Genomic DNA, 27,197 nt, shown 5'->3' with positions numbered 1-27,197 from the left:
GTAATATTTATTGCGGTAGGTCATCATAAGAAACGATACACTGTCTGTGGACCTATGAACATAGTTCATTGTGTTATTATCCAAAGAGGTACACATAAAAGATACAATATTTTAAATGGAACAATAGTTGTTTCTATCATGCACTGGAATCAATAACACCAGCTGTGTATACATCAATTTCAATTACATTCCTATCACATTTAGTTTGGAAACTGCAACCCTTCAAAGTTTCAGGCGCAGTTACCACACGCTGTACATAATACACGGCTGTGTGGTGGGTGATAGATGTTCTGGAGGTGGGACGTTGATTTAAATGAGATGTTCAAAAAAAATGGCTCTGAGCACTATGGGACTCAACATCTGTGGTCATAAGTCCCCTAGAACTTAGAACTACTTAAACCTAACTAACCTAAGGACATCACACACATCCATGCCCGAGGCAGGATTCGAACCTGCGACCGCAGCAGTCGCGCGGTTCCTGACTGCGCGCCTAGAACCGCTAGACCACCGCGGCCGGCAATGAGATGTTCAAATGTGTGTCCATGTTCCTGAATGCACAATACAATGCACCTTCTAAAGGATCTGCGGACGAGATGTAACATCGCCGGTGTCACGGAGCAACATGCGTCCTCGATGCGCCGTTTTAGATCATCTGGGGATGTGGGCTCAGTGACAGGATCCTTTAGATATTCTGAGGTTATCTGTCCCCTAGAACTTATAACTACTTAAACGTAACTAACCTGAGAACATCACACACATCCATGCCCGAGGCAGGATTCGAAACTGCGGCCGTTGCGGCACGCAGTCCTGTCCAGTCCATGTATACACAGCCGGCACCATTATGGAGCCACTACCAGCTTGCGCAGTGCCTTGTTGACAATTTGGGTCCACAGATCCACGATGTCTGCACGACACACGAACCGTACCTGAAATCGCGACTCATCTGACCAGGCCATGGTTTTCCAGTCGCCTAGGGTCCAATCGACATGGTCAAGAGCTCGGAGAGGCACTGCAGGCGATTTCGTGCTGTGAGCATAGGCACTCGCTACGGTCGTCTGCTGCCGTAGCTTAGTGACGGGAAATTTCGCCGCACTGTCCTAACGCATGCGTTCGACGTACGTCCCGCTTTGACTTCTGCCGTTGTTCTACGCGATGTTGATTGTCTGTTAGCAGCAGGTCACTGTGGCGGAGCAGTTCTACGCGCTTCAGCCCGGAACCACGCTGGTGCTACGGTCGCAGGTTCGAATCATGCCTGGGGCATTGATGTGTGTAATGTCCTTAGGTTAGTTAAGTTTAAGTAGTTCTAAGTCTCGGGGACTGATGACCTCAGATGTTAAGTCATAGTGCTTAGAGCCATTTGAACTTTTGTCTGTCAGCACTGACAGCTCTACCTAAATGCTGCTGCTGTCGTTCCTTATTTGAAGCCCGTCAACCGCTGTGTTGTCATTGGCGAGAGAAAATTTGGAAATTTGTGGTAAGGACTATGGTACCAGACTGCTGAGGTCATCGGTCCGTAGGCTTAAGCTCTACTTAATCTAACTTCAACCAACTCACACTATGGACAATACACACACCCATACCCGAGGGAGGACTCGAACCTCCGACGGCGGGGCGCCGCGCGAACCCTGTCAAGGCGCCAAAGACCGCACAGCTACCTAGCGGGGCTCGCTGGTGAAAGATAATGCCTGAAATTTGGTATTCTCGGCACACATTTGGCTTGTGGATCGCGGAATATTAAATTCCCTAAAGATTCCCGATACGGAATGTCTAATGCATCTAGCTGCAAGTACCATTTTGTGTTCAAAATCTGTTAATTACCGTCATGCGGCCATAATCACTTCGTAAACCTTTCGACATGAATCACCTGAATACAAATGACAGCTCTGCCAATGCACTGCCATTTTATAATTTGTGTACGCGATACTATCGCCGTGTCTACATGTGCATGTCGCTATCCAATGACTTTTGCCACTTCAGACAGGATTGAAATTTAATTTTAGATCAAATCATGGAGTTTTTCGTTTATAATTGCATCTAATGGAGGAATTTTATGGGGATTTTACGAGTTCGAGGAAAAGTATATTGAATTATTAACTGTTTGAGAAAGTGAGGGAAGCAAAGCGGATCGTGCTACAAACATTTCATAGACGCGAAACAACATATCTGAAATCTACATGCACATAAAAGGTTGAGAATTGTAAACCTTATCAGACATCAGTTTAACATACATACATTTCCGTTGCAATTATATTCCTTGGATACCAAAAACATAATCCATATAAATTTAAAAGGAAGGAGCCGTTGAGCATACAGCATTAGGTTTTCCTCGGCTTCTGTAAATAAACTCATTCAACAGTCGGTTCATATAATCGAATAAGGCACGGTTGATTTCCTTCTTCATTCTCCAACTGAGCTAGCGCCCCTCCAGGGACGATCACGAAGTCGACGAGTTGCCAGACTGTAGCCTTCGTTCCTTCCAGGATGAGATTTCCACTCTGCAGCGGAGTGTGCGCTGATATGAAACTTCCTGGCAGATTAAAACTGTGTGCCGGACCGAGACTCCAACTCGGGACCTTTGCCTTTCACGGGCAAATACTCTACCAACTAGGCTACCCAAGCACGACTCACGCCCCATACTCACAGCTTTACTGCTGCCAGTACCTCGTCTCCTACCTTCCAAACTTTACAGAAGTTCTCCTGCGAACCTTGCAGAACTATCACTCCTGGAAGAAAGGATATAGCGGAGACATGGCTTAGCCACAGCCTGGGGTATGTTTCCAGAATGAGATTTCCACTCTGCAGTGGAGTGTGCGCTGATATTAAACTTCTTGGCAGATTAAAACTGTGTGCCGGACCTGTTCTGCAAGGTAAGATCATGCAAAACAAGCTGTGTCATCCGGCCACTTGCGACGAATCAAGCGGTCGGTTACAACGTCGCTTAATCAACAGCGCACTGAGTTATGCCAGTGAGGCAGTGCACCGTCTTGCTGCAGAGTAAAGTTCTGTTGAAGCTTCTTCTAACTGCCGAAAGAGCCATACTTCTAGCGTATAAAAGATTGCTTCACCGAAAGAAAAAGGCCCATAAACTTTCTAATTCGATATGGCAAAAAAGGGGGGGGGGAGGAATTTCGTTGCAATTACAGCACCTCGTGGGGATTTGCTGATCCGCAGATGTACACATTATTTGTGTTCGCATTTCTACTTAGGTGAAATGTCGATTCATCAGTGAAGACGACACGATGTAAAAAAAATCTTCATCGTCATGCAGTAACATATCGTTTGCAAAGTTGGTACGTAAATCGCAGTGTGTAAGGTTTAGAGCTCTTAACAACTGTAAACGGCAAGGACGTAATTGTAAGCGTTTCCTTAAAAGTCTCCTCAAAGGCGTCACTGGAACTGATAATTCACGATTAGCCTTCCGAACTGATTTCTTGGGGCTAAGCGTGAAACTCTCATTGGTCAAAAAGTTGTTCAGGCACTCTTTATCGTTCCGTACTCTTCCGTTTGCGCATTGGTATACAGACAAAACTGTTCGAATTGCTGTGTCATTTGATGTATAATTTATAACTGTAAGTTGAATGTACTAAATGCTACAAAGCCTTAAAACCTGTATATTCAATTTTAAACAACCTGTGCGTATCCACTAAGGTGTTAGTTTCTTTTTCTATGATAGTCTTCCCGCAAACACATCACATAATTTAATACCTGATAATTTCTGCACGTTCGTAACCGTGGCACGGACCGTACTATGTCTGCCAGCACAGACATTTGGCGTCCACGCATTAACACTTCAATATCTGACCTGCTGCCCACGGGAAACTAAACATTAGTGGCTTGATTTACTTGCAAGTTCTAATCAACCTACAAACATACTACTCCTAATAGCTACTACTAATAATATGAAAATGAAGTAAATTCTGATGTAAGGTTGTTTAGTACACTGTCCTCAGTCACCAAGAGAAGTATCTACACTTATACCCCTAACACCCTGATTGAACAAGATGGGAGACACTCCAGAATACCACCATTGTTATAGGTTCGCCTTTTTCATTAAAAGCAAGTTATCCTAACCTGATTCACACGTGTAGGGATGGCGGACATCTCTACATTTACAACCATAATCCGCGAGCCACCTTATGGAGTGTGGCGGGGAGTAGGTTGTGTGTCGCTGCCATTACCCCTCCCCCCCCCATTCTTCTTCCAGTCGCTAAAGGTTTGCGATATGAACAATTCCCGGTAAGTCTTAGTGTGATCTCCAATCTAACTTTTACCTTCATGGTAAACATAGAAGGCAGCAATATACTCGCTGACTTTCCTACGAGATTACTCTTCTGGAATTTTGAAAAGTAAACTTCATCGTGATGCGCAACATCTCTGCCCCTGCAGCTGGAAGAGAACACTTTAACACTTACTCAGTGAAACTGTAATGAAATGCATTACTCTTCTTTGGATCTTCGTTTTCTTTATAATTCCTGTACGGTACAGATCTCATACTGTCGTGAATTATTCAAGTGTTGGTTAATGGCGGTTTTGTTAGCTATTCCCTTTGTGGCTGGATTGTACATTCTGATGATTCATCAAAAGAATCTATCTGGTCTCTGCCTTACCAACAATTGTGTGGCCGTCCCACTTCATATCGTTCCATACACATGGTCCTAGATATTTTATCGATGAGACTACTTCCAGTGATTGTTCTGCAATTGTGTAATCATATAAAAATGTATACAATACTAGTTACTAACCACCTTCCACACTGAGCACGTCCATATCTCACCACTGACCTCTAGTATCAGCCGCACGCAGTTGACGTGAACAAGTGTATGGGCCTGAAGATGACGTTGTTACAACGTTGAAACTAGTTGCCAAAATAAAATCGGCACCTTAAATACAGCTGGAGGAATTTCTTAATTTCAAATATAAATTTATACCAGATGACGTCCCACTGTCCTCCATTTCAACTACGAATATACGTAGAATAATGGATCAATCTGTCTTTTTATACGCAATACGCTACATTTGACTTTTTTGAGAGTCAGCTGCGATCCCCCATACCATGCATCGATCCTAAAAAGGACGCATCACATCACGAACGAATGATTGGAATGGGACGGAAATCGGTGGACGTGGTGTTCGTGTGCAGACAAGCAAATGATAACAGTTTCAGGAAAATTGGTTGATTTGTTCAAGAGCTTCACAAACTGAGCAAGTATACCTCTGACCTCTATGCAAGCCTGGTATTGATTCATACAGTTGATGGATGTTCTCCTTGTAAGGTGGCAGATTAAATGAACGTCAATTTCGCACATTACATGAGAAATTTTATATATCGTAACGGGAAGGTGAATATGACACCCGACGTACTTCGGTGAAAATGAGCAGATTTGTCTATTAAAATGTACAGTACGCAATGCAAAGGAATGACACTCAGTCGACGGTATTAACAAACCGAACCTAAATCGTGCATGTCAATGCGCAAGAGAAGAAAATAGCTGCTGGAGAAAACGTCGTAGTTTGGGAGCAGTTCCGAGTTGTGACGTCACAGCCCGTGTATAACGGAATGCTCTTAAAGCGACCCATGGCGAGGGACAACGAACGCGCTCGCGCTGGGTGACTCATCGAAGAGGGCGGGTAGCGACCCAACGGCGTGGTATGGAGAGAATCTTTAGAAAATTGCGTTGGGGATTTTCTAGATGGATACAAACAGACCAGCGACGCAGTCGATCACGTGAATTGCATGTGGTATGCTCATGATGTACGCGTGTAACTTTTAGATTTCTGGAGTAGGCACAAAATGTCCGATTGGCTGAAATAAAACAGGAAGGAGCAAAGTGCCGAAATTTCGACGCAGTTTGATGGTAGGCCCGTTGCGATTGGCAGAGATAGTTTCCACAAGATGAAAGGAACGCTTCTATTGGTTGGAAAAAGTCGTCACGTGGAGCATGAAGGGACCCAGGTGGGGGACAGTTTTGCTATGAGAGACACAAGACCGAAAATTTCTCCTGTGAACCAGTGTCAAGTGTAGAACACTCTGCTCTGTAAGATGCACAGGAGGAATTTTGTGTGAACACTGCGTTCACTTCGGCTGACATTCAGCTAGATATTAGCAGTAGCGTCGTTGAGCTCCAACAGCGGATAAACGAAATAGCCACATAGTTAACGGTTCTTGCAAGAACTGAGAGGGCATTGTAATATGCACGCTGCTACATCCATGCGCGTGAATATTGCTATATTTCAAGACTAGGGCTGAGTGCATGTTTTCGTGCCTAACGAGAAACATAGGACAGTTTCTGCTGATAAAATCAGCAAAGATTTTGATTAGCTTCCAAAGGACTTTCAGAGGACGAGAGCAGCTATGCGGCCGACAGCTCACCACAGCAAAGGTAAATACCGCTCGCAGAGGCGAACACTTGTTGCTTCACCAGCTTGCGTCCACTGTGAACTCGAGCGACCTTGAGTAATCTTTTGCTCGGCTTCTCACAAAAACTAACCATCCTCTGTAGACGTGATTGTCATCCAAAATAGTACCGAACTTAGAAGTCGGCCGGAGTGACCGAGCGGTTCTAGGTGTTACAGTCTGGAACCGCGCGACCGCTACGGTCGTAAGTTCGAATCCTGCCTCGGATGTGTGTGATGTCCTTAGGTTAAGTTCTAAGTTCTAGGGGACTGATGATCTCAGAAGTTAAGAGCCATTTTTGGACGTATAAACGGAATCGGATGATTTATACTGGCCAACTTCACGATGTAGTAGTAAGAATAAATTTGTAAAGAATCTTCTGCTTAAAATTTGATTTTGTTGTGTTCAGAGTTATTTCGAATAAACAGGACGAAATGCGTTGTCTTGACAACTGTCCTGACATTGTCATGTACACCCTATGTAAATTCGTCTATTTTTTGGACAATAATCCTGAATTAAAAACAATTTGTGTACAGCTTAACACTGTTGTGCTCTGTCATAGAGTAAGGGTCCACTCCTTACCACAGTAATTTATTCTATACACGCTAACACACTCACAGGGTATTTTAGCTGATGTCTGACACTAGAGAAAAGGAATGGAGTGTCGAATCCTGATTCATGTTATGACACATTCAGTCGCAGTGGCTCAATAGATTGTCAATATCGCGATCTCGTGGAAGGGCCCTTGCCCATAATGCTCCAAACATTCTCAGTTGAGGAGGAATTCAGCTGCCTTGTTAGCCAAAGTATGGTTTGACAAGCACGAACATAAGCAGTAGAAACTCTCTGAAATGTAAGCCCAGGACGGCTTGCCATGAAGAGCAACAAAACGGGGCCTAGAATATCGTTGATGTACCGCTGTGCTGAAAGGGTGCCGCGGCTGACAACGAAAGGGATCTTGCTATGAAATGAAATGGCGACCCAGACCACCACACCTGGTTGTCGGGCCACATGGTGGGTGACCACCTGGTTGACATCGTACCACTGTCTGGAGCGTCTCCTAACACGTCTTCGGCCTGGAATCTCATTGACTGGAGTCATGCTTCGAATTAAGCGCCAAACGCCAGTGAAAACGCCTCTGGAGACGCGGTGGGATAACAACCTGAATCTACCGCTTTCCGATCCATTCGGATAATTACCTCGTGGAGCGTTTTTTGTCTTATTGTAAAAAATAACGAAGAGGAAAGACAGTGGGTTTAAGGTCAGTTTGTAATTTCCGAGCGGTGACGAGCAGAAAGACAAATTTTCAGTGAAGGAAGGTGATGACTTGGATAGTGCCAAACACTGTCGCAGCACTCTGAGAGAAACAGGCATATAGTAGCTTACCGAGGCTGAACACGAGCGATCTGACTGCGAACTCCCTCTGAATACAAAAACATGGGCTCTTAAAGAATCGCGGCGGCGTGCTGTTTCTCTCCTCCTACAGTCGACCTACCAATCTACTGGCAGTTGACAAGCTTCGGCCAATATTGCGAGTCGCGCCTCCGGCCAACCACATACAGATTGTTACTCTACTCACACTCGGTAAGTAGGGATGCTTCTGGATTTCACGTTAACAAATGCTAAGTTTGGTATCAACGGCGTTCAGCCGAAAGCTAAACGTCACTGCCACTCCTATTATGGCCAGCAACAACACTGTTTTACGTCACTTGGCCGCGCCCTCCGTCCTTTAGTGAGGGCCGGGGGAGGGGGGGGGGGGGGGGCGTTGTTGCAGCAGCAGTCTAACCTGTGTAAACCCATTGACGTTGCAGCTCTCAGGAACAAGTATCAACTTGATGCCTCTGCTAAGACGTGCTGTTTCGTGGCGTCTTCTACTGTGATGTTTTACAACAGCATGTAGTCGGCGGATGAAATGCCAGTTAATTCTCTGAAGTGAAACTTTCCTGCGATAGCCGCCGAGAGCGTATGCAGTTTGCACGGCACGAGTGTTACTATCTAGCTCCGGTGACCTAAATGCTACCGCTTTTACCTGCTGGCTGCATTGTGTCCCTAGTTTCCTGTCTTCTTGGAGTGCTCTCGATGGCTCGCAACAGCCTTCAGCGTGACAACGTACAACTAGTTAAATCGTCAATATACGACACTATACGAAACTTAGTTGTTCCTGTGTGTTCGCTAGCTGCATCTTCAAGTCACCTAAGCGGAACCTGTGAGAATGCAGTGTGCACCACCTACCTGGTAAAGACGAGGCATAGCAGCGTCGCCGACAGGATCATCAGCTGCTGCGACAGCGCTGACTGCGACTTCTGCATCGCACGGTGCAGATCGTTCTGTCAACAACGAATACATAAGTCAGCAAACTCCAGAATTCGGCACTACTGGGCGTTAATATAACGCGTGTTGTTGAAACTGTACACTTTGCTATTTCATAAATGATGCAGAGGATTATATGGCACAATATTAGTGAAATAAGTGGCACAATATTTTTAGAAACATGTTGTCGTTTTAACTCCTGAGGAAGAAATCAGCGTTTTCTTTCACCCATATAGTTTTTAAGTAGGCGAGCTATACACTGAGACTACATCAGTAGAAAGCTAACGGAAATCCACAGTGCTCTAGTTGACACTCGCGTCTCTTTAACAGTGGACCGCACTTTTCTTGCAGGTGTAACTGTTCGCTTGGTATTAGTGAGAGCAGAAACCGTGATTCACGGCCGGAAGGACTGAAAATATTAACAAAAGTATAATGAGAAAATCTCTTGACAGGTTATGTCCGAGAAAGTCGTCGTGTCTTTTGCGAAGACACTGACACCAAGGGATTCTACAAGTGTAATTATTTCGACCTATGACAAATTATTTAAACAGGTGAAAGATCCTCTGCGCAATGAGTCCATCACACTTCGACAGCTGATGGTAAGCAGAAACAGGTGAAGATAGCAGCCTTGGTAAAACCATTGTGCTACGTTGGAGGTGAAATATTTTCGCATGAAACTGACGCTATTTATGAATTAGATTAGAACTGAAATCGGATTTGAAACACCAGTACACTGAGTGGAGATGGCTAGGTGCCCAAAAACGAAACAGATTTGACAAGCTCAGCCAAAATTCACGTATGCTTGTGATTATCTAGGAATAGTCATAAAAATTGCGATTACCACAGTAAAAAGAAACAAGGCCGTAGTGACTGGAGTCTGACATATCCGTTTTTCATAACACGCATGTTACATCATAAGATTTCAATTACTCTCAAAACTGAAACAGTCTATGTGCTGTTTCCTTTCTGAAAAGAGGTTTTTGGTGATACTATGGTAATCAATGCAAAGGTGAACAGATGTAGTATCTTGGATGGATTAGGAAAGCTTCCAAGACGTAGAAAGACTGTCGTTGAGAAGGAGCGAGACCAGCAATGCTACGCAGTTCCTAAATATGTATGAGAATTGGATATACCTGTATAGCCCAAACTCGTTCCCCCTCTCGCTGTTCATCGTCCCCTCCTCCCTCTCTATGTCCATTTCCAACTCCTCACTCTCCCTCCCACTCTCTGTCCATCTCCTCCATCTCCCCTGCACCTCTCTCTCTGACCTTGAGCCTTGCTTATTGTTATTGCAAACCAAACCTTCATCGGGATTTGAAGTCGCTTAAAGTCAATGGATCAACAGTTGGGATCATTGGTATACGAGATATGAGAGACTTCTCTCCAGCTGACGGAACTGTGGGGACAGTATTTCGTATATTTTTGATCTTATAATGAGTAAGGTTACAAAATTTTGGACGATTCAGATTCCATACTAGAATTATAATCATAAGGCGATAACACAACTCTACTTTTTCCTGTACAACTGGCGGCGAGGAAGAAAACAAAATAGCACATTGTTGTGTATACAACTTTTGTTTAAAATGATGTGTGTATTTGTAACAATTTGTCTAATGGTTTAAATGTCCAGCTATTGCAGTTAAAACTCACTGAAAGAAAGAAAGAAAACGGAATCGCACAGAACAGTACAGCTCAGTATTCCCAACTTGCAGCCGGGTTTAATGCTAAACTTTCTTTTAAAAAATATTTCTAGCTTATGTCCGTCTGAACATTTGTGTATTGTGTAAAAATGTAGAGTGAATCGATCAATAACTTTTCGAGATTTTTGCGTAAATCCTTTGCTCTTGAGATACACCGTATATTACCTTTGTCTGTATGAATGACTATTAGAGTTTCGCGTAAAAATGTGATGTCAGTCAATCAACCACTTATGGAGTTTTTAGCTAACAAAGCTTCCCCTTTATGTATTGTACACATAATAAAAATATTCACTCATATTCAGAAAAAAAACAGAACACTGTGAAGGACTAGAGATAGGATGTTCATATTCGCAAGACATGTATACGCTCCTGGAAATGGAAAAAAGAACACATTGACACCGGTGTGTCAGACCCACCATACTTGCTCCGGACACTGCGAGAGGGCTGTACAAGCAATGATCACACGCACGACACAGTGGACAGACCAGGAACCGCGGTGTTGGCCGTCAAATGGCGCTAGCTGCGCAGCATTTGTGCACCGCCGCCGTCAGTGTCAGCCAGTTTGCCGTGGCATACGGAGCTCCATCGCAGTCTTTAACACTGGTAGCATGCCGCGACAGCGTGGACGTGAACCGTATGTGCAATTGACGGACTTTGAGCGAGGGCGTATAGTGGGCATGCGGGAGGCCGGGTGGACGTACCGCCGAATTGCTCAACACGTGGGGCGTGAGGTCTCCACAGTACATCGATGTTGTCGCCAGTGGTCGGCGGAAGGTGCACGTACGTGCCCGTCGACCTGGGACCGGACCGCAGCGACGCACAGATGCTCGCCAAGACCGTAGGATCCTACGCAGTGCCGTAGGGGACCGCACCGCCACTTCCCAGCAAATTAGGGACACTGTTGCTCCTGGGGTATCGGCGAGGACCATTCGCAACCGTCTCCATGAAGCTGGGCTACGGTCCCGCACACCGTTAGGCCGTCTTCCGCTCACGCCCCAAAATCGTGCAGCCCGCCTCCAGTGGTGTCGCGACAGGCGTAAATGGAGGGACGAATGGAGACGTGTCGTCTTCAGCGATGAGAGTCGCTTCTGCCTTGGTGCCAATGATGGTCGTATGCGTGTTTGGCGCAGTGCAGGTGAGCGCCACAATCAGGACTGCATACGACCGAGGCACACAGGGCCAACACCCGGCATCATGGTGTGGGGAGCGATCTCCTACACTGGCCGTACACCTCTGGTGATCGTCGAGGGGACACTGAATAGTGCACGGTACATCCAAACCGTCATCGAACCCATCGTTCTACCATTCCTAGACCGGCAAGGGAACTTGCTGTTCCAACAGGACAATGCACGTCCGCATGTATCCCGTGTCACCCAACGTGCTCTAGAAGGTGTAAGTCAACTACCCTGGCCAGCAAGATCTCCGGGTCTGTCCCCCATTGAGCATGTTTGGGACTGGATGAAGCGTCGTCTCACGCGGTCTACACGTCGAGCACGAACGCTGGTCCAACTGAGGCGCCAGGTGGAAATGGCATGGCAAGCCGTTCCACAGGACTACATCCAGCATCTCTACGATCGTCTCCATGGGAGAATAGCAGCGTGCATTGCTGCGAAAGGTGGATATACACTGTACTAGTGCCGACATTGTGCATGCTCTGTTGCCTGTGTCTATGTGCCTGCGGTTCTGTCAGTGTGATCATGTGATGTATCCGACCACAGGAATGTGTCAATAAAGTTTCCCTTTCCTGGGACAATGAATTCACGGTGTTCTTATTTCAATTTCCAGGAGTGTATTATGTTCTGCACAAGGGACTAGCATTTGTCATCTCGTTTCAGTATGTGTCCTGTCGCCAAGTAGCCACACAGGGTCTGCCATGGGCCCTGACAACTTGTCCCATGCATGATGGCATCGACGCTAATAAAGTGCGAATGTCGTCCTGTGGTATAGCCATCCATGCCGCATTCACCTGGTTCCAAAGTTCATCTATGGCGGTTGGCAATGGGTCGCAGTCCTGCATCCGTCGTTTCACCATATCCTACATATTTACGATTGGCAACAAGTTAGGTGGTCTGGGGGGCCAGGGCAAAAAGTTGACATTCCATGACACCACGTGGTCGTGCACTGTCTTGCTGAGAAATGGCATATGGTGTGTTGTGCAGAAAGGGTATGGGTACGGGTCTCAGGATATCATTCATGTAGGTGACACTGGTCGCAGTGCCCTGGAAAATCACCAACTGTGATTTGTATTTGAGCCCAACAGCACTCCACATCATAAGGCCTTCAGTTGGCGCTCTACGAGGTGCATTCAAGTTCTAAGGCCTCCGATTTTTTTCTAATTAACTACTCACCAGAATTCTATGAAACTGGCGTTACTTCTCGACGTAATCGCCCTGCAGACGTACACATTTTTCACAATGCTGACGCCATGATTCCACAGCAGCGGCGAAGGCTTCTTTAGGAGTCTGTTTTGATCACTGGAAAACCGCTGAGGTAATAGCAGCACGGCTGGTGAATGTGCGGCCACGGTGAGTGTCTTTCATTGTTGGAAAAAGCCAAAAGTCACTAGCAGCCAGGTCAGGTGAGTAGGGAGCATGAGGAATCACTTCAAAGATGTTATCCCGAAGAAATTGTGCGTAACGTTAGCTTGATGTGCGGGTGTGTTACCTTGGTGAAACAGCACACGCGCAGCCCTTCCCGGACGTTTTTGTTGCAGTGCAGGAAGGAATTTGTTCTTCAAAACATTTTCGTAGGATGAACCTGTTACCGCAGTGCCCTTTGGAATGCAATGGGTAAGGATTACGCTCTCACTGTCCCAGAACATGGACACCATCATTTTTTCAGCACTGGCGGTTAGCCGAAATTTTTTTGGTAACGGTGAATCTGTGTGCTTCCATTGAGCTGACTGGCGCTTTGTTTGTGGATTGAAAAATGGCATCCACGTTTCATCCATTGTCACAACCGACGAAAAGAAAGTCCCATTCATGCTGTCGTTGCGCGTCAACATTGCTTGGCAACATGTCACACGGGCAGCCATGTGGTCATCCGTCAGCATTCGTGGCACCCACCTGGATGACACTTTTCGCATTTTCAGGTCGTCATGCAGGATTGTGTGCACAGAACCCACAGAAATGCCAACTCTGTAGGCGATCTGTTCAACAGTCATTCGGCGATCCCCCAAAACAATTCTCTCCACTTTCTCGATCATGTCGTCAGACCTGCTTGCGCGAGCCCGAGGTTGTTTCCGTTAACGTCACACGATGTTCTGCCTTCATTAAACTGTCGCACCCACAAACGCACTTTCGACACAACCATAACTCCATCACCACATGTCTCCTTCAACTGTCGATCAGTTTCAATTGGTTTCACACCACGAAAATTCAGAAAACGAATGATTGCACGCTGTTCAAGTAAGGAAAACGTCGCCGTTTTAAGTATTTAAAACAGTTCTCATTCTCGCCTCTGGCGGTAAAATTCCATCTGCCGTACGGTGCAGCCATTCTGGGACGTATTGACAATAAACACGCCCTCATTTTAAAACAATGCGCATGTTTCTATCTCTTTACAGTCCGGAGAAAAAAAAATTGGAGGCCTTAGAACTTGAATGCACCTCGTATGTGCGAATGCAGTCAATGTGGCGCCGCTCTCCGAGTGGTTCTAGGCGCTTTAGTCCGGAACCGCGCTGCTGCTACAGTAGCAGGTTCGAATCCTGCCTCGGGCATGGATGTGTGTGATGTCCTTAGGTTAGTTAGATTTAAGTAGTTTCAAGTCTAGGGGACTTATGACTGATGTAAAGTCCCATTGTGCTTAGAGCCATTGTTTTGGCGCCGCTCTCGCTGTATGTGGCGAACCAAAATGAGGCCACCATTTTCAAGCAAACGGGACCTGGATTCATCTGAAAACATTATATGATGCCATTCCTGTCCCCAGTGACGTCGTTCTACACACCATTGCCGTCTAGCATATTTTTGCACATTCGACCAAGGTCGGCGGAGAATTAGACGACGCACTCGTAACCCATGCCCTCTTAAACGGCGACAGACTGTCATCCCTGATGGAGTACGATGTGTTCCACTGTTGTGCCAGATCCGAAGGGGGCGCAGATCTGTCCTGGAATGCCATTCGGATGTGGTGTCAATCTTCTCTGGCGGTGGTCAGAGTGGTGTGACCTGGCCTTTCTTGAACCCTTTCACTGCCGAAACACTTCGTCCCACGCGAGCAGCAATTTCCTGGATAGATGCATCACATTCTCTTATGCCAATAATGTGCCCTCTTTCAGACTCACTGATTCGATGGTACCGTCCACGCAGACATCTGAGAGGCATCCTGCAAGTTTATTCAAGGCACACTGATCCATTACCATAGATTTATAGTGACAACGAGAGCCATAGACACATCTTACCGGTAGGTGGTGTGCCGCTATATTAGTATTGACCTTGAACCCGCTGGCCAATATGGTTCAAATGAAACTCATTTCTGTAAAAAATACTAATATACATGTTCTGTGAATATGAACGTCCTATATCTAGTAGTTAAAGGTGTACTGCTTTTCCTAAAAATGAGTGTATGTAGCCCATGTTCTTTCGGACGTTTATTAGAGTATCGTGTCAAAGTCTGGAGTAAATTGGTCAGGAACTTTTCTAAATTTTTGGTAACAACGAAAAACAACGACTTTTCTGTATGTGGTAGTACGGATACTACAGAATACATAAAAGTGAATTCCGTCACATTCCTTCTAATCCGTAAGACTGGAATACTACCGTAATTATACCAACACATTCCGCCCATCTTATACCTACACATTTCACATACGTTCTCCCATTCAAATTTTAACCGACTCTGATCCCAACGCAATGAAAACCGTCCGGATATTTGTACATCCTATCACCTGTGGCTGCAACCGTAGTGGTCTAGCACTCACAGCGCTAGACTAAGGTCCTGGATGTTACTCGTTCAATCCCGAGTACGAGTGGCGAATTTTGCTCTCTCCACTCACTCTAAGGTGGTCTTAGGTCCGATAAGCCTGCTTTCAACGAAGCACCGGTACTAGAGTTTGGTGGTAAAAGGCGGCTGGAACGAGGGACTCGTCACCCTCCACCTGCTAGTGCCGCGGCGAAGAATGGCTGCACACTGCCTGCTGTCAGGTCAACAGCACGGTGCAGGCTTGTACCACAAACTTTACCTTTTTTTATCAGCACTAACTCTAGCCTCCCTATTCTGTCCCGTGTCAAGCACTACCACCCCTTTCCATATTTCCCTATTCTTTACGCCTTCATGCTATACATTCTGGTCTCCTTTTCATTTCGTTTTCCTACCTCCTCTTCACATTACAACCCACTTACCTACATGACCTGTTCGTTTACCTCCACACTCTGAACTTTGCGGGCTTTCTAATTAAAAAGAATTGAAATGAAATGGTGATGTGGTGGCCCTCAACTACGTACCCTCCGACTCAACGTTGAAATATTAAAAGTTTGGCCCGGTTTCGTTGTCTAGGGGCTGGGAAGCGTAGTTGCCGCATTACAGGCCAAATACTGCTGAGTCTACAGTATATGATAAGAATACACACATGAATCGAATGACGAAGGTTTCTATCACTCGGCAATTGCGAATTATGAATGTAACATATAAAATAACATATAAATAACATATAAATAACATATAAATTTATCAATGAAAGTTTGCAATTAAATGAAATCTGCAGGTACTATCTTAACGACTTTAAATGGTGAGTACGATAGTAGACGTACATTTGAGACTGCGGTATATTTAAGCAAAACACTTATGGGTGTCGATGGTCCAGCAATGAAATAAAATATAAGTTGAATAACAGGGAAACAATAGATTCCTACTTCACGTAATTAGTTATGAACAACAACATAGCTCTCGAGATTCACTTCTGAACACATACTACTACTTCTCCACGAGTTTGCTGCCGGGACCCGGCTGACCGAGTGGTCCGTGCGGCCACTGATTACTCCGACTTTAAATTTTCAGGGCGAGACGACTCGCCCGTTACCTCCCAAATTTCACAAAACGTTTAACCTTCTTCTCTCTTCGTCTGTATTTTCCGAGCACAAGTCCTCCCAATTTATGTTTAGATCTTCCTCCTTTCAATGTTACAATTTCTTTATATTTAAAACTATAATAGATATTAACTGTTATAATATTTATGTGCCGTCATTGAGAATCACATGTTAATGTTCTGCTCTTTTAATTACGTTTTATTATTTTATGTATTTTAACACTATTAGGTTAAAGAGCAGAATGTTTGTGCTGTGGACAGTATACCCTTTGATCTTATGAGTTCAACAGAGAAAATAACGATTAACGAAATATAAATAAGTATTTAAGTATAAGAAGGTAAACAGTTGATTCAAAAGAACCAGTTGATTTCAAGGAATAGGAGGAGACATAAAACAAGCAGGGATTAGAAGGGAAATGATAAATAAAAGAGACAAATTCGGAAACAAATTTATGAATACGAAATTTGAAGTAGAAGAAAGAAAGAAAACAGGCAAAATACGGTCAGAGGAAAGGAAATAGGAATACAGTCAAAGAATGAAGAGATTTTGGGAAGAGAATAAGAAGAAGGAAACAAGAAAGACTGAATAATCATGTTACATTCAAACTAATCATTGTTCTCGGGAAAATGTGTAATAATCAGCGAAAACTAGAATAATATTTTATTATATTTACAATAAAAAATTTGATGTTATGGTAGATCTTCACTGAAATTATAGTGTGGTTTTTTAAAAAGTGATTAATTTTTAATGAAGTTACCTGTCGGTATCATCAACTATAGAGTGGTTAGTTTTTCTGGATAAAGATAAGGCAGTATCAGTACAAGAGATACTTACGAACATATTCTCGAGGGAGTGCTTGGCCAGCCAGCAGTTGAGGAATACCGGGATGAACAGGTTGCGCAGTGGCGGCCACAGGAGCTGAAATACAAAAAGAGACATGAATTCACAGCAAATGAGGCTTTCTGTTCTGTCGGTGGGAGCATATCATCACACTATACGTAAAAGAAAACATAATCGCCTGAAATGTACACTCATCACAGAACCAAATTAATGTCTGGTGGGAACAGGTATCAGTAACCCGTCTAATACAAGGTTCCATTGCGATGAAAGAAAAATGGGGAACATCGCACAGATCAAGCAAACTTCTGAGAAACTGGAGCGCAGGTATCTGCTCCTTTGGAGAGCGAGCGCTTCCGTTACCAAGCGAATGCAACAGAGCCAATTTCAGACAACTGGAATGTCGTCAGACGTCATAAGTCCGTCGGGGTGCAACGTAAGCTGTGGACTGAGAGCTATACGTCACGAGAACAAAGCAGCTGTGTGTGGAGAGGCAGGGAGCGCGCACCTGCTACGTCCAATCTACAAATATTGTGGCATCGAAAAGAGTCAACTGCGACGTCTGGGTTCCACTCGTCTCAGTATCGGCGTGAGCGAGTGTCTTTGTCGGTGCTTTCTGAGGCGTGTGAAAAATCACTTTTTTCCTAATCTTTTGAGTGCTTTCATGTACCCAAACCGTGACATTCTCTTCCGTACCAACGTCTAGCCCTCGCATCCAACGTCCTCAAATATGTGTTGGATGTGTTCCAATCTTTGCACTCCCCTACAGTTTTCACCCTCTGCAGGGCTCTCTAGTATCCCGGAAACTGTTCCCAGATATCTTAACATACGTCCTGCAGCTTCTTCCTGTTAGTGGTTCCAACATATTTCTTTCTTCCCCGAATGCCGGCCGCTATGACCGAGCGATCCTAGGCGCTTCAGTCCGGAACCGGGCTGCTGATACGATCGCAGGTCCTGCCTCGGACATGGATGTGGTTGATGTCCTTAGGTTAGTTAGGTTTAAGTAGTTCTAAGTCTAGAGGAGTGATGTCGTCCCATAGTGCTTAGAGCCTTTGAACCATTTCGAACCTTGTCCATCTCTCCGTGCATCTGCTAAGATCAATTTTTCTCACGAAAGGTAGAGGTATCAATTTGAAACTGGTGCCAAATACTAAGGTACACCTTCCCTTGGCGATGTAGAAAGTTTTAACTTCTAAATCAATGGCGAGCGAGCCGGCCACGATACATCTCCCACACGTCCAATCCAACGATATGGGAATTGTCTCTGCAACTCATTTCTAGCCATCAGCGAAAAATGTGCCGGATACCGATCGTGTTGATACCACATTCTGTTGCTTGTTCCTAAAGGATTTCTTCCAAAAACAGACATAATATTTCTTGCAGGAATGTGCTGTACTTCCTACTGTTAAGATTTTCTTCGATGGAACAGAGGCCTATAATCCCACACCGTACATCCACAGACCACGGCTTTTGGTGTGCAGCGTGCCGCAGCCAACATGGATTTTTGAATATTCGCCGTTTCTGCAGAGAACTTCATAATTCACATAATTTTCTGCATCCTCCTGCAGCACTATAACTCAAACGCTTCGGTTCTCTAATGTGTTCTAAATGTTGATTCTCAGAAATATTTTCCTCAAATTAAGACGAATGTTAGATACTGGTAGAATTCTTATGGCCAAGAACGACCCTTTCGTCTTTGCAAGTCTCCTTTTTATATTTCCTCTCCTTTTTATATTTCCCTTACTTTGCCTGCCACTTATTACATTGCTTTCAAGGTAGCAGAATTCCTTAACATGTTCGGTACCGCCGCCCTGCGAGTCGCGGTAGCTCCGGTAACAAGCAGCCGACGCCCCGCGTAGCGTGTCTACCGGCGCCGTCTAGTCTGCATTTCGTTTATTGAACGGGTCGAATTCGCCTCAGTCCGTGCCCGGGCATTCTACAGTGAAAGTCGGTTGCGATTTGGCTATCGGCTTGTCTTTATACCATTCCGTGGTGAAACTTCAGCACGCAAGTGCATTTGTTTACAAATTATCGTTCCTTATCTATAAAAAATATTTTCAGCGTAATTACACACAAACTTTATTTTTGTAGATACGTCTAAAACACGTTTTAATTTATACTTATTACAAATTTACTTTCAGCAGGAAACAATTTCCTCTTCAGTTCACGCCCGTTTTGAGACATGTCTACAAAAATTAAATTTGTGCGAAATTCCGCTGAAAATAATTATTTTATAGATAAAGATTCCGGAAGAGTCCCACATTCGCATCTCCTGGGGGGGGGGGGGGGGACTGCCAAGGGGGAGGTGACGACGTGAAAAATATTGAATAATCAACTACTAGTCGGGGCGTGCAATGAAACATCCTGGCAGATTAAAACTGTGTGGCGGACCGGGACTCGAACTCAGGACCTTTGCCATTCGGGGACAAGTGCTCTATCAGCTGAGCTACCCAAGCACGACTCACGCCTCGTCCTCACAGCTTTAATTCAGCCAGTACCTCGCCTCCTAACTTTCAAAGCAGTGAGGACGGGACGTGACTTGTGCTTGGGTAGCTCAGTTGGTAGAGCACTTGCCCGCGAAAGGCAAAGGTCCTGAGTTCGAGTCTCGGTCCGGCACACAGTTTTAATCTGCCAGGATGTTTCATATCAGCGCACACTTCGCTGTAGAGTGAAAATTTCATTCTGGGGTGTGGAATGTCAGTAGCTTGAGTGTGGAAGAGAAGCTAGTAAACCTGAAAAGGCTCAATCTAGATATAGTAGGGGTCAGTGACGTGAAATGGAAAGAAAACAAGGATTTCTGGTCAGATGAGTATTGAGTAATATCAACACCAGCAGAAAATTGTATGACGGGAGTAAGACTCGTTATAAATAGAAAGGTAGGGCAAAGACTGTGTTACAGTGAACAGTTCAGTGATATGGTTGTTCTTATAAGAATCGATAGCAAACCAACACCGACAGCGATAGTTCACGTATACATGCCGACATCGCAAGCTGAAGATGAAGAAATGGAGAAGGTATATGAGCCTACTGAAAGAGTAGAACAGTGCACAAAGGGAGTCGAAAATCTCTACTAGGCACGGGGGACTGAAATGCAGTTGTAGTGGATGGAGTGGAAGAAAAGGTTACTGGAGAATATGGGCTTGGGACAACTGAGATCTGTAATAAACTTGAGCTAGTAATAGCGAACAGTCTGTTCGAGAATCACAAGACGAGGCGGTATACTCTGAAAAGCCCGGGTGATACGGGAAGATTTCAGTTAGATTACTTCATGGTCAGAGAGAGATTCCGGAATCAGATACTGGATTGTAAGGCGTACCCAGGAGCAGATACAGACTCAGATCACAACATAGTAGTGATGAAGAGTAGGTTGAAGTTCAAGAGATTAGTCAAGAAGAATCAATACTCAAAGAAGTGAGATACGGAAGCACTAAGGGATGACGAGGCACGCTTGAAGTTCTCTGAGACTATAGATACAGCAATAAGGAATAAATCTGTAGGCAGTACAGTTGAAGAGGAATGGACGTCTCTAAAAAGAGACCTCACAGATGTTGGAAGAAATACATAGGTACAAAGAAGTTAACTACGAAGAAACCATGGGTGACAGAAGAAATACTTCAGTTGATCAATGAAAGAAGGAACTACGAGAATGTTTAAAGAAATTCAGGAATACAGAAAGACAAGACGCTGAAGAATGAAATAAATAGGAAGTGAAGGGAAGCTGAGACGAAATGCCTGCATGAAAAATGTGAAGACATCTTAAAAGAAATGATTGTTCGAAGGACTGACTCAGCATATAGGAAAGTCAAAACAGTCTTCGCTAAAAATAAAAGCAAGGGTGGTAGCATAAAAAGTGCAATGGGAATTCCACTGTTAAATGCAGAGGAGAGGACGGATAGATGGAAAAAGTACATTGAAGGCCTCAATGAGGGGGAAGATGTGTCTGATGTGATAGAAGAAGAAACAGGAGTCGATTTAGAAGAGGTCGGGAATCCAATATTAGAATCAGAATGTAAGAGATCTTCTGGGGGACTTAAAATCAAATAAGCAGAAGGGATAGATAACATTCTATCAGAATTTCTAAAATCATTGAGGGAGGTCACAACAAAACGACTCTTCTCGTTGGAGTGTAGAATGTATGAGTCTGGCTTCATACCATCTGACTTTCGGAAAAACATCATCCACACAATTCCGAAGACTGCAAGAGCTGACAAGTGCGAGAATTACCGCACAACCATCTTAACAGCTCATGCATCCAAGTTGCTAACAAGGATAATATACAGAAGAATAGAAAAGAAAATTGAGGATGTGCTAAATGACGATAAGTTATCTTTAGGAAAGGTAAAGGCACCCGAGAGGCAATTCTGACGTTGCGGTTGGTAATGGAAACAAGACTAAAGAAAAATCAAGATACACTCATTGGATCTGTCGAGACGGAAAAAGCGTTCGACATGCAAAATGTTCGAAATTATGAGAAAAATAGGGTAAGCTATACGGAGAGACGGGTAATAAACAATATGTACAAATGCCGAGAAGGAATAATAAAAGTGGATGACAAAGAACTAAGCGCTCGGATTAAAAACGGTGTAAGACAGGGATGTAGTCTTTCCCTCCTACTGTTCAATCCGTACATCGAAAAAGCAATGACAGAAATAAAGAAAAATGTTTAGGAGCGGAATTAATGTTTAAGGTGGAAGGATAACAATGACACATTTCGCTGATGACATTGCAATCCTGAGTGAAAGTGAAGAAGAATTGTATGATATGCCAAATGGAATGAACAGTCTGATGAGTACAGAATGTGGATTGAGAGTAAATCGAAGGAAGACGAAAGTAATGAAATGTAGCAGAAATAAGAACAGCGAGATACTTAATGTCAGGATTGATGGTCATAAAGTTGATGAAGTTAAGGAATTCTGCTACCTAGGAAGCCAAATAACCAATGGCGAACGGAGCAAGGAGGACATCAAAAGCAGACTAGCACTGGCAAAAGGGGCATTAATGGCCAAGAGTCTACTAGTATCAAATATAGGTCTTAATTTCAGGGAGAAACTTCTGAGAATGTACGTCTGCAGCAAAGCATTGTGTGACAGCGAAACATGGACTGTGGGAAAACCGGAAGAGAATCGAAGCATTTGAGATATTGTGCAACAGGGGAATGTTGAAAATTAGGTAGATTGATTAGGTAAGGAATGAGGAAGTTCTGCGCAGAAACGGAGAGGAAAGGAATATGTGGGAAACACTGACAAGGAGATGGGACAGGATGATAGGACATCTGTTAGGACATGAGGGAATATGACTTCTGTAGTACTAGAGGGAGATGTAGATGACAAAAACTGTAGAGGAAGACGGTGATTGGGAGACATCCAGCAAATAATTGAGAAGGTAGGTTGCAAGTACTACTCAGAGGTGAAGAGGTTGGCGCAGGAGAGGAAGTCGTGACGGGCCGCATCAAACCAGTCAGAAGACTGATGACTCCCCCTCCCCAAAAAGGTAAAGAACTATAAACTGAAAACAAATGCACTAGCCTAGTCAAGTTTCACTGGAAAATGGTAGAAAGATAAACCGACAGCTAAATCGCAATTGACATTCACTGCAGAGTGCCAGGCACGGACTGAGGCAATTTCGATCCGCACAGTAAACGAAGCACAGACTAGACGGCGCCGATGATCAGAAAACGCCAGGCATGGCTTCGGCCACCTGCTGCTCCCCGAGCTCCACTCCTGGCGGGGCGCGGGAACCGAACGTGTTAATTTCGTCCATTTCGCGGTTCCCTATTTTTATGCTAAGTTTGCTCAAATCGTTATAGGCATTGAAAGCTGGCTAAAGCCGCATATAAGCTCAACCGAAATTTTTGCGAAGAACCTAACGGTATTCCGAAAGGATAGGCTACACACGGTTGGCGGCGACTTGTTTGTTGCTGTCAGTAGTAGTTTATCTTGTCGCGAAATTGAGGTAGATACTTCCTGTGAGTTAGTATGGGCAGAGGTCATTATTGGCAACGCGAATAAAATAATAATTGCAGCCTTTTACCGATCTCCCAATTCAGATGATACAGTTGCTGAAAGGTTCAAAGAAAACTTGAGTTTGATTTCAAACACGTACCCGACTCATACGATAATAGTTGACTTTAATTTACCCTCGATATGTTGGAGAAAATACATGTTTAATTCCGGAGTTACGCATAAAACATCATTCGAAATTGTGCTACACTTGACCTCTTAGCAACAAATAATCCTGAGTTAATAAGGAGCATCAAACCCGATTCAGGGATTAGTGAAGACAGAGTTGTCGTAGCGACATTGAATATTTTAATCCCCAAATCCTCGAAAAATAAGCTAAAAATATACCTATTCAAAAAAGCAGATAGAAATTCACTTGACGCCTTCCTGAGAGACAATCTCCACTGACTCCAAATTAATAATATAAGTGTAGACCAGATGCGGCTTAAATTCAAAGTAATAGTATCGGCAGCAATTAAGAGATTTATACCAAATAAATTAACAAACGACGGAGCTGATCGTCCTTGGTACACACGAGTTAGAACACTGTTGTAGAAACAACGGAAACAAACATGCCAAGTTTAAACAGACGCAAAATCCCCAAGATTGGCGATCTCTTACAGAAGCTCAAATTTAGCGCGGACTTCAGTGCGAGATGACTATAACAGTTTCCACAACGAAACTTTTTCTCGAAACCTGGCAGAAAATCCAAAGAGAATCTAGTCGTATGTGAAATATGTTAGCGCCAAGAAACAATCAATGCTGCCAAAGCAGAGTTACTAACACAGCCTTCCGAAATGCCTTGACAAGAGAAGACGAAGTATATATTCCAGAATTCGAATCGAGTACAGCTACCAACATGAGTAACGTTGAAGTAAATATCCTCTGAGTAGTGAAGCAACTTAAATCACTTAATAAAAGCAAGTCCTCTGGACCAGACTGTATACCAATACCGGAGTATGCTGATGCATTGGCTCCATACTTAACAATATACAACCGTTCGCCTGACGAGAGATCCGTACCCAAAGAGTGGAAAGTTGCACAGGTCACACCAATATTCAAGAAAGGTAGTAGGAGTAATCCACTAAATTACAGGCCCATATCGTTAACGTCGATATGCAACAGGGGTGTACCATACTATTGCTCCTACAGTCCTGTTGATCTTCACTTCCAATTCGCTGTTGCACTTCAGAGTCATCTTCCCCCCTATCGTCAGGCAACAGGGCCTGGAAGAGGACCTCGGCAGTCTCCTGCCAAGTTTTCGTCATCCGGCCCCCGTCCCTGTCAGTAGACAGACTTGTACGGGATGCCCTATGGGTCTGTAGCCAATTATCTTTGAACATATTTCTTCCAGCTTTCTAGGCTGAGTGCTCTTAGCTCCTGTTGGAATTGCTCTTTTGCCTCCCTGAATATTTGCAGCCAACGTTGCTTTTCTTCCCAGACGACACTTCGCTGGTAGTACCTCCTCGCCCTCCTTACAGACTGGCACATCTGTCCCAATTCAACTGACCATGGTGACGAGGAAGCCGCCACTGCTCTTCTCCTGGTTGGTACGGCTGCTTTCATCGCCCTGATGACAGCTTCCACCAGCTCTTCAGCGTATCCCTCCACGTCATCACCTTTTGGCAATGTCGGTATGTCACACTCCCTCCCCAAGCGGTTCCAATCAGTCCTGTTATAGTTGAGCTGTGTCTCCCACCCCACGTCCTAGCGGCACTCCCTGTCAAATGGTTCAAATGGCTCTGAGCACTATGTTACTTACAGCTGAGGTCATCAGTCCCCTAGAGCTTAGAACTACTTAAACCTAACTAACCTAAGGACATCACAAACATCCATGTCCGAGGCAGGATTCGAACCTGCGACCGTAGCGGTCGCGCGGTTCCAGACTGAAGTGACTACAACCGCTCGGTCACCGGTCACACCGGCCGGCCATTCCCTGTCTCCCAATGAAAATGTAATAAGGTTGTGGTCGCTGGTTGTGACTTGATTCCAGACCATCCAATCTGTTACCTTCGTTACGAGAGTAGGTGCCACCAAAGTAACATCAATATTTGTGCCTTCACCCCCACCTCCTGCATAGGCAGGGGGGTACCCATGCTTATTGACTAACATTAGCTGTAATGCCATGATGGACTCTTCGGCTTTTTCTCCTCGGACGCCGCTGAACTACAGAAGGGACTTCGAATTTATATCAGTCGTGACGATACACCTGCGCCCCCGCAAGACCGTAGTCACTTGTGTTAATTTTCTGTGTATTCATCAATTCCCCTACTGTACTGGAAGTACATGTTTCTAATGTTAAAAAAGGTGACTGTAATTCCACGACATTGCAGTGGTCGTCAGGGAACTGTGCAACGACCGTAGCTCTCAGCGCTCTATTGGTAATCATAACTGCAGCTCTTGGTTCCACTTCACTGTGGATTACCTGCAAGTTGGCTGCTGCGAAGGGGATTAGCCCATCTTGGGAGTATAGCTCCTGTAAATAGGGCACATCCAGTCTCCTCTCCTCCATCACTCTTCGGAGTTCCTGCATGACTAGCTTACTATTTTGTGAGTTAATCTGTCCTATGTTTAATGGATCAAGTGCAAAATATGTTCTAATGTGTGATTCTGGTCAGTTTTTGCTCCAGTCATGGGCTAGTCTCCCATTTGTGATGACAGATTGATTATAAATTCATCTAAATCAAATTTTTCATTTCATCTTTCGAAAACGTTTTTAACTAAGTCTCGCAGGGCTCCGAAGTCGGCGGGGAGATTCATTGTCTTTAGCTGTATTCTGTCCACAGCCTCCATCACCGAGAAGGTGACGTCCCTTTCGTACTCATGACCAACACGCACCACATGTCTCAGAGCTGTAGTGAAGACAGCCGGCTCTTCCAGGCGCGCTAATTGTAATGCATGTTCTAGGTTTGGGTATACCCTTTTAGGGTCTACGCCCAAACCTCTCTGGGCAGATGGATTTATAGACGAACTTGTACTGCTCACAGTGTTAACCTGCACTTTCTCTTCACTGACCGTATCTTTATATTCTATCGCCGAGAGACTTCCTACCACAGGATGCCCTTTCGGTCGTTCTAGATCTTCAAGCGACCTTAGTCCCCGGTTTGAGGGAGAGGGAGTAACTGTCTGACCACAAGGGTCTCTTTACACACATCCATCTTTCATTTCCACTATTTCAGTTTGTGGCTTGGTGAATCTTCGTAAAAATTCCTTGAACCTGCTGGCCCTTAGTGCATCTCTCAACCTTTTACTCGGGGACTTTCCTTTCGTTTAGGCTTCCTGTATGTAGGTATTGCCTCAGCCGCAATCAGTTCTTGCAATGAGCTTTTGCTCTAGCATCCTGTAGGTGGCTCAGTTTCTTCCTGTGGTGTTACAGCTTTTCTTACCTCTCCGCGTGCATGGGATACATATCCCATTTTGCCGCAGGTTTTTCTTGTGTGATCTTCGGCCCCACACCTGGAGCAAGCCGGCTTTCACTCATAGTGTTTATGAATGTGAACCAAATCGCCACAATTGTGGCACCAGGGAACTACTAAATAGTCCCTCACGTCAATTGCCTGGAAACCCATGTATACTCTACCCATAGTGGAAAGCCTCCGCCCACCGAGACCTCGGCAACTTGATGCACGATATCGCGGTCCTGGGGTCCAGTTTTAAAGCGCAAATTGAACTCATTTTTAAAAGTTTCTAAACTCATGTGCTCAAAATTTTGTTGACTGATTGTTTCATATATGTCATTTTCATTTATTGCAGTGGGTACGTCGTATAGAATTACAAGAGGGTTCCGCTTTTTGGGCGGCTCACATTTAATTATTTTATTTATTTCGTATGATTGAAAGTTTTGTGCCTGTCCTGTTCAGTGGTGACATCCACTATAACATCTTTGGTCGCCTTAACCTTGTTTATTTTTATTTTGTCTATTGCAGGGTTCACG

The 27,197-nt window shown here is 44.6% G+C and overlaps 1 protein-coding gene across 1 annotated transcript in view; it reads right to left on the bottom strand.

The window, feature by feature from the left end:
* The window catches only part of LOC126340649 (potassium channel subfamily T member 2), a 1,715,804-nt gene that overhangs the window by 341,413 nt on the left and 1,347,194 nt on the right, over positions 1-27,197 (bottom strand). The window contains exons 8-9 of the mRNA XM_050001706.1: positions 17,262-17,345; positions 8,627-8,721 (exon numbers count right to left, since the gene is read on the bottom strand). Coding sequence (XP_049857663.1) covers positions 8,627-8,721; positions 17,262-17,345 — 179 coding nt within the window. The remainder of the gene's footprint in view (positions 1-8,626; positions 8,722-17,261; positions 17,346-27,197) is intronic.

Source organism: Schistocerca gregaria, chromosome 1, assembly GCF_023897955.1.
Source record: "Schistocerca gregaria isolate iqSchGreg1 chromosome 1, iqSchGreg1.2, whole genome shotgun sequence".
Taxonomy (NCBI): Eukaryota; Metazoa; Arthropoda; class Insecta; order Orthoptera; family Acrididae; genus Schistocerca; species Schistocerca gregaria.
The sequence above is the reverse complement of the archived record's forward strand: the minus strand, read 5'-3'. Positions and strand labels throughout refer to the sequence as shown.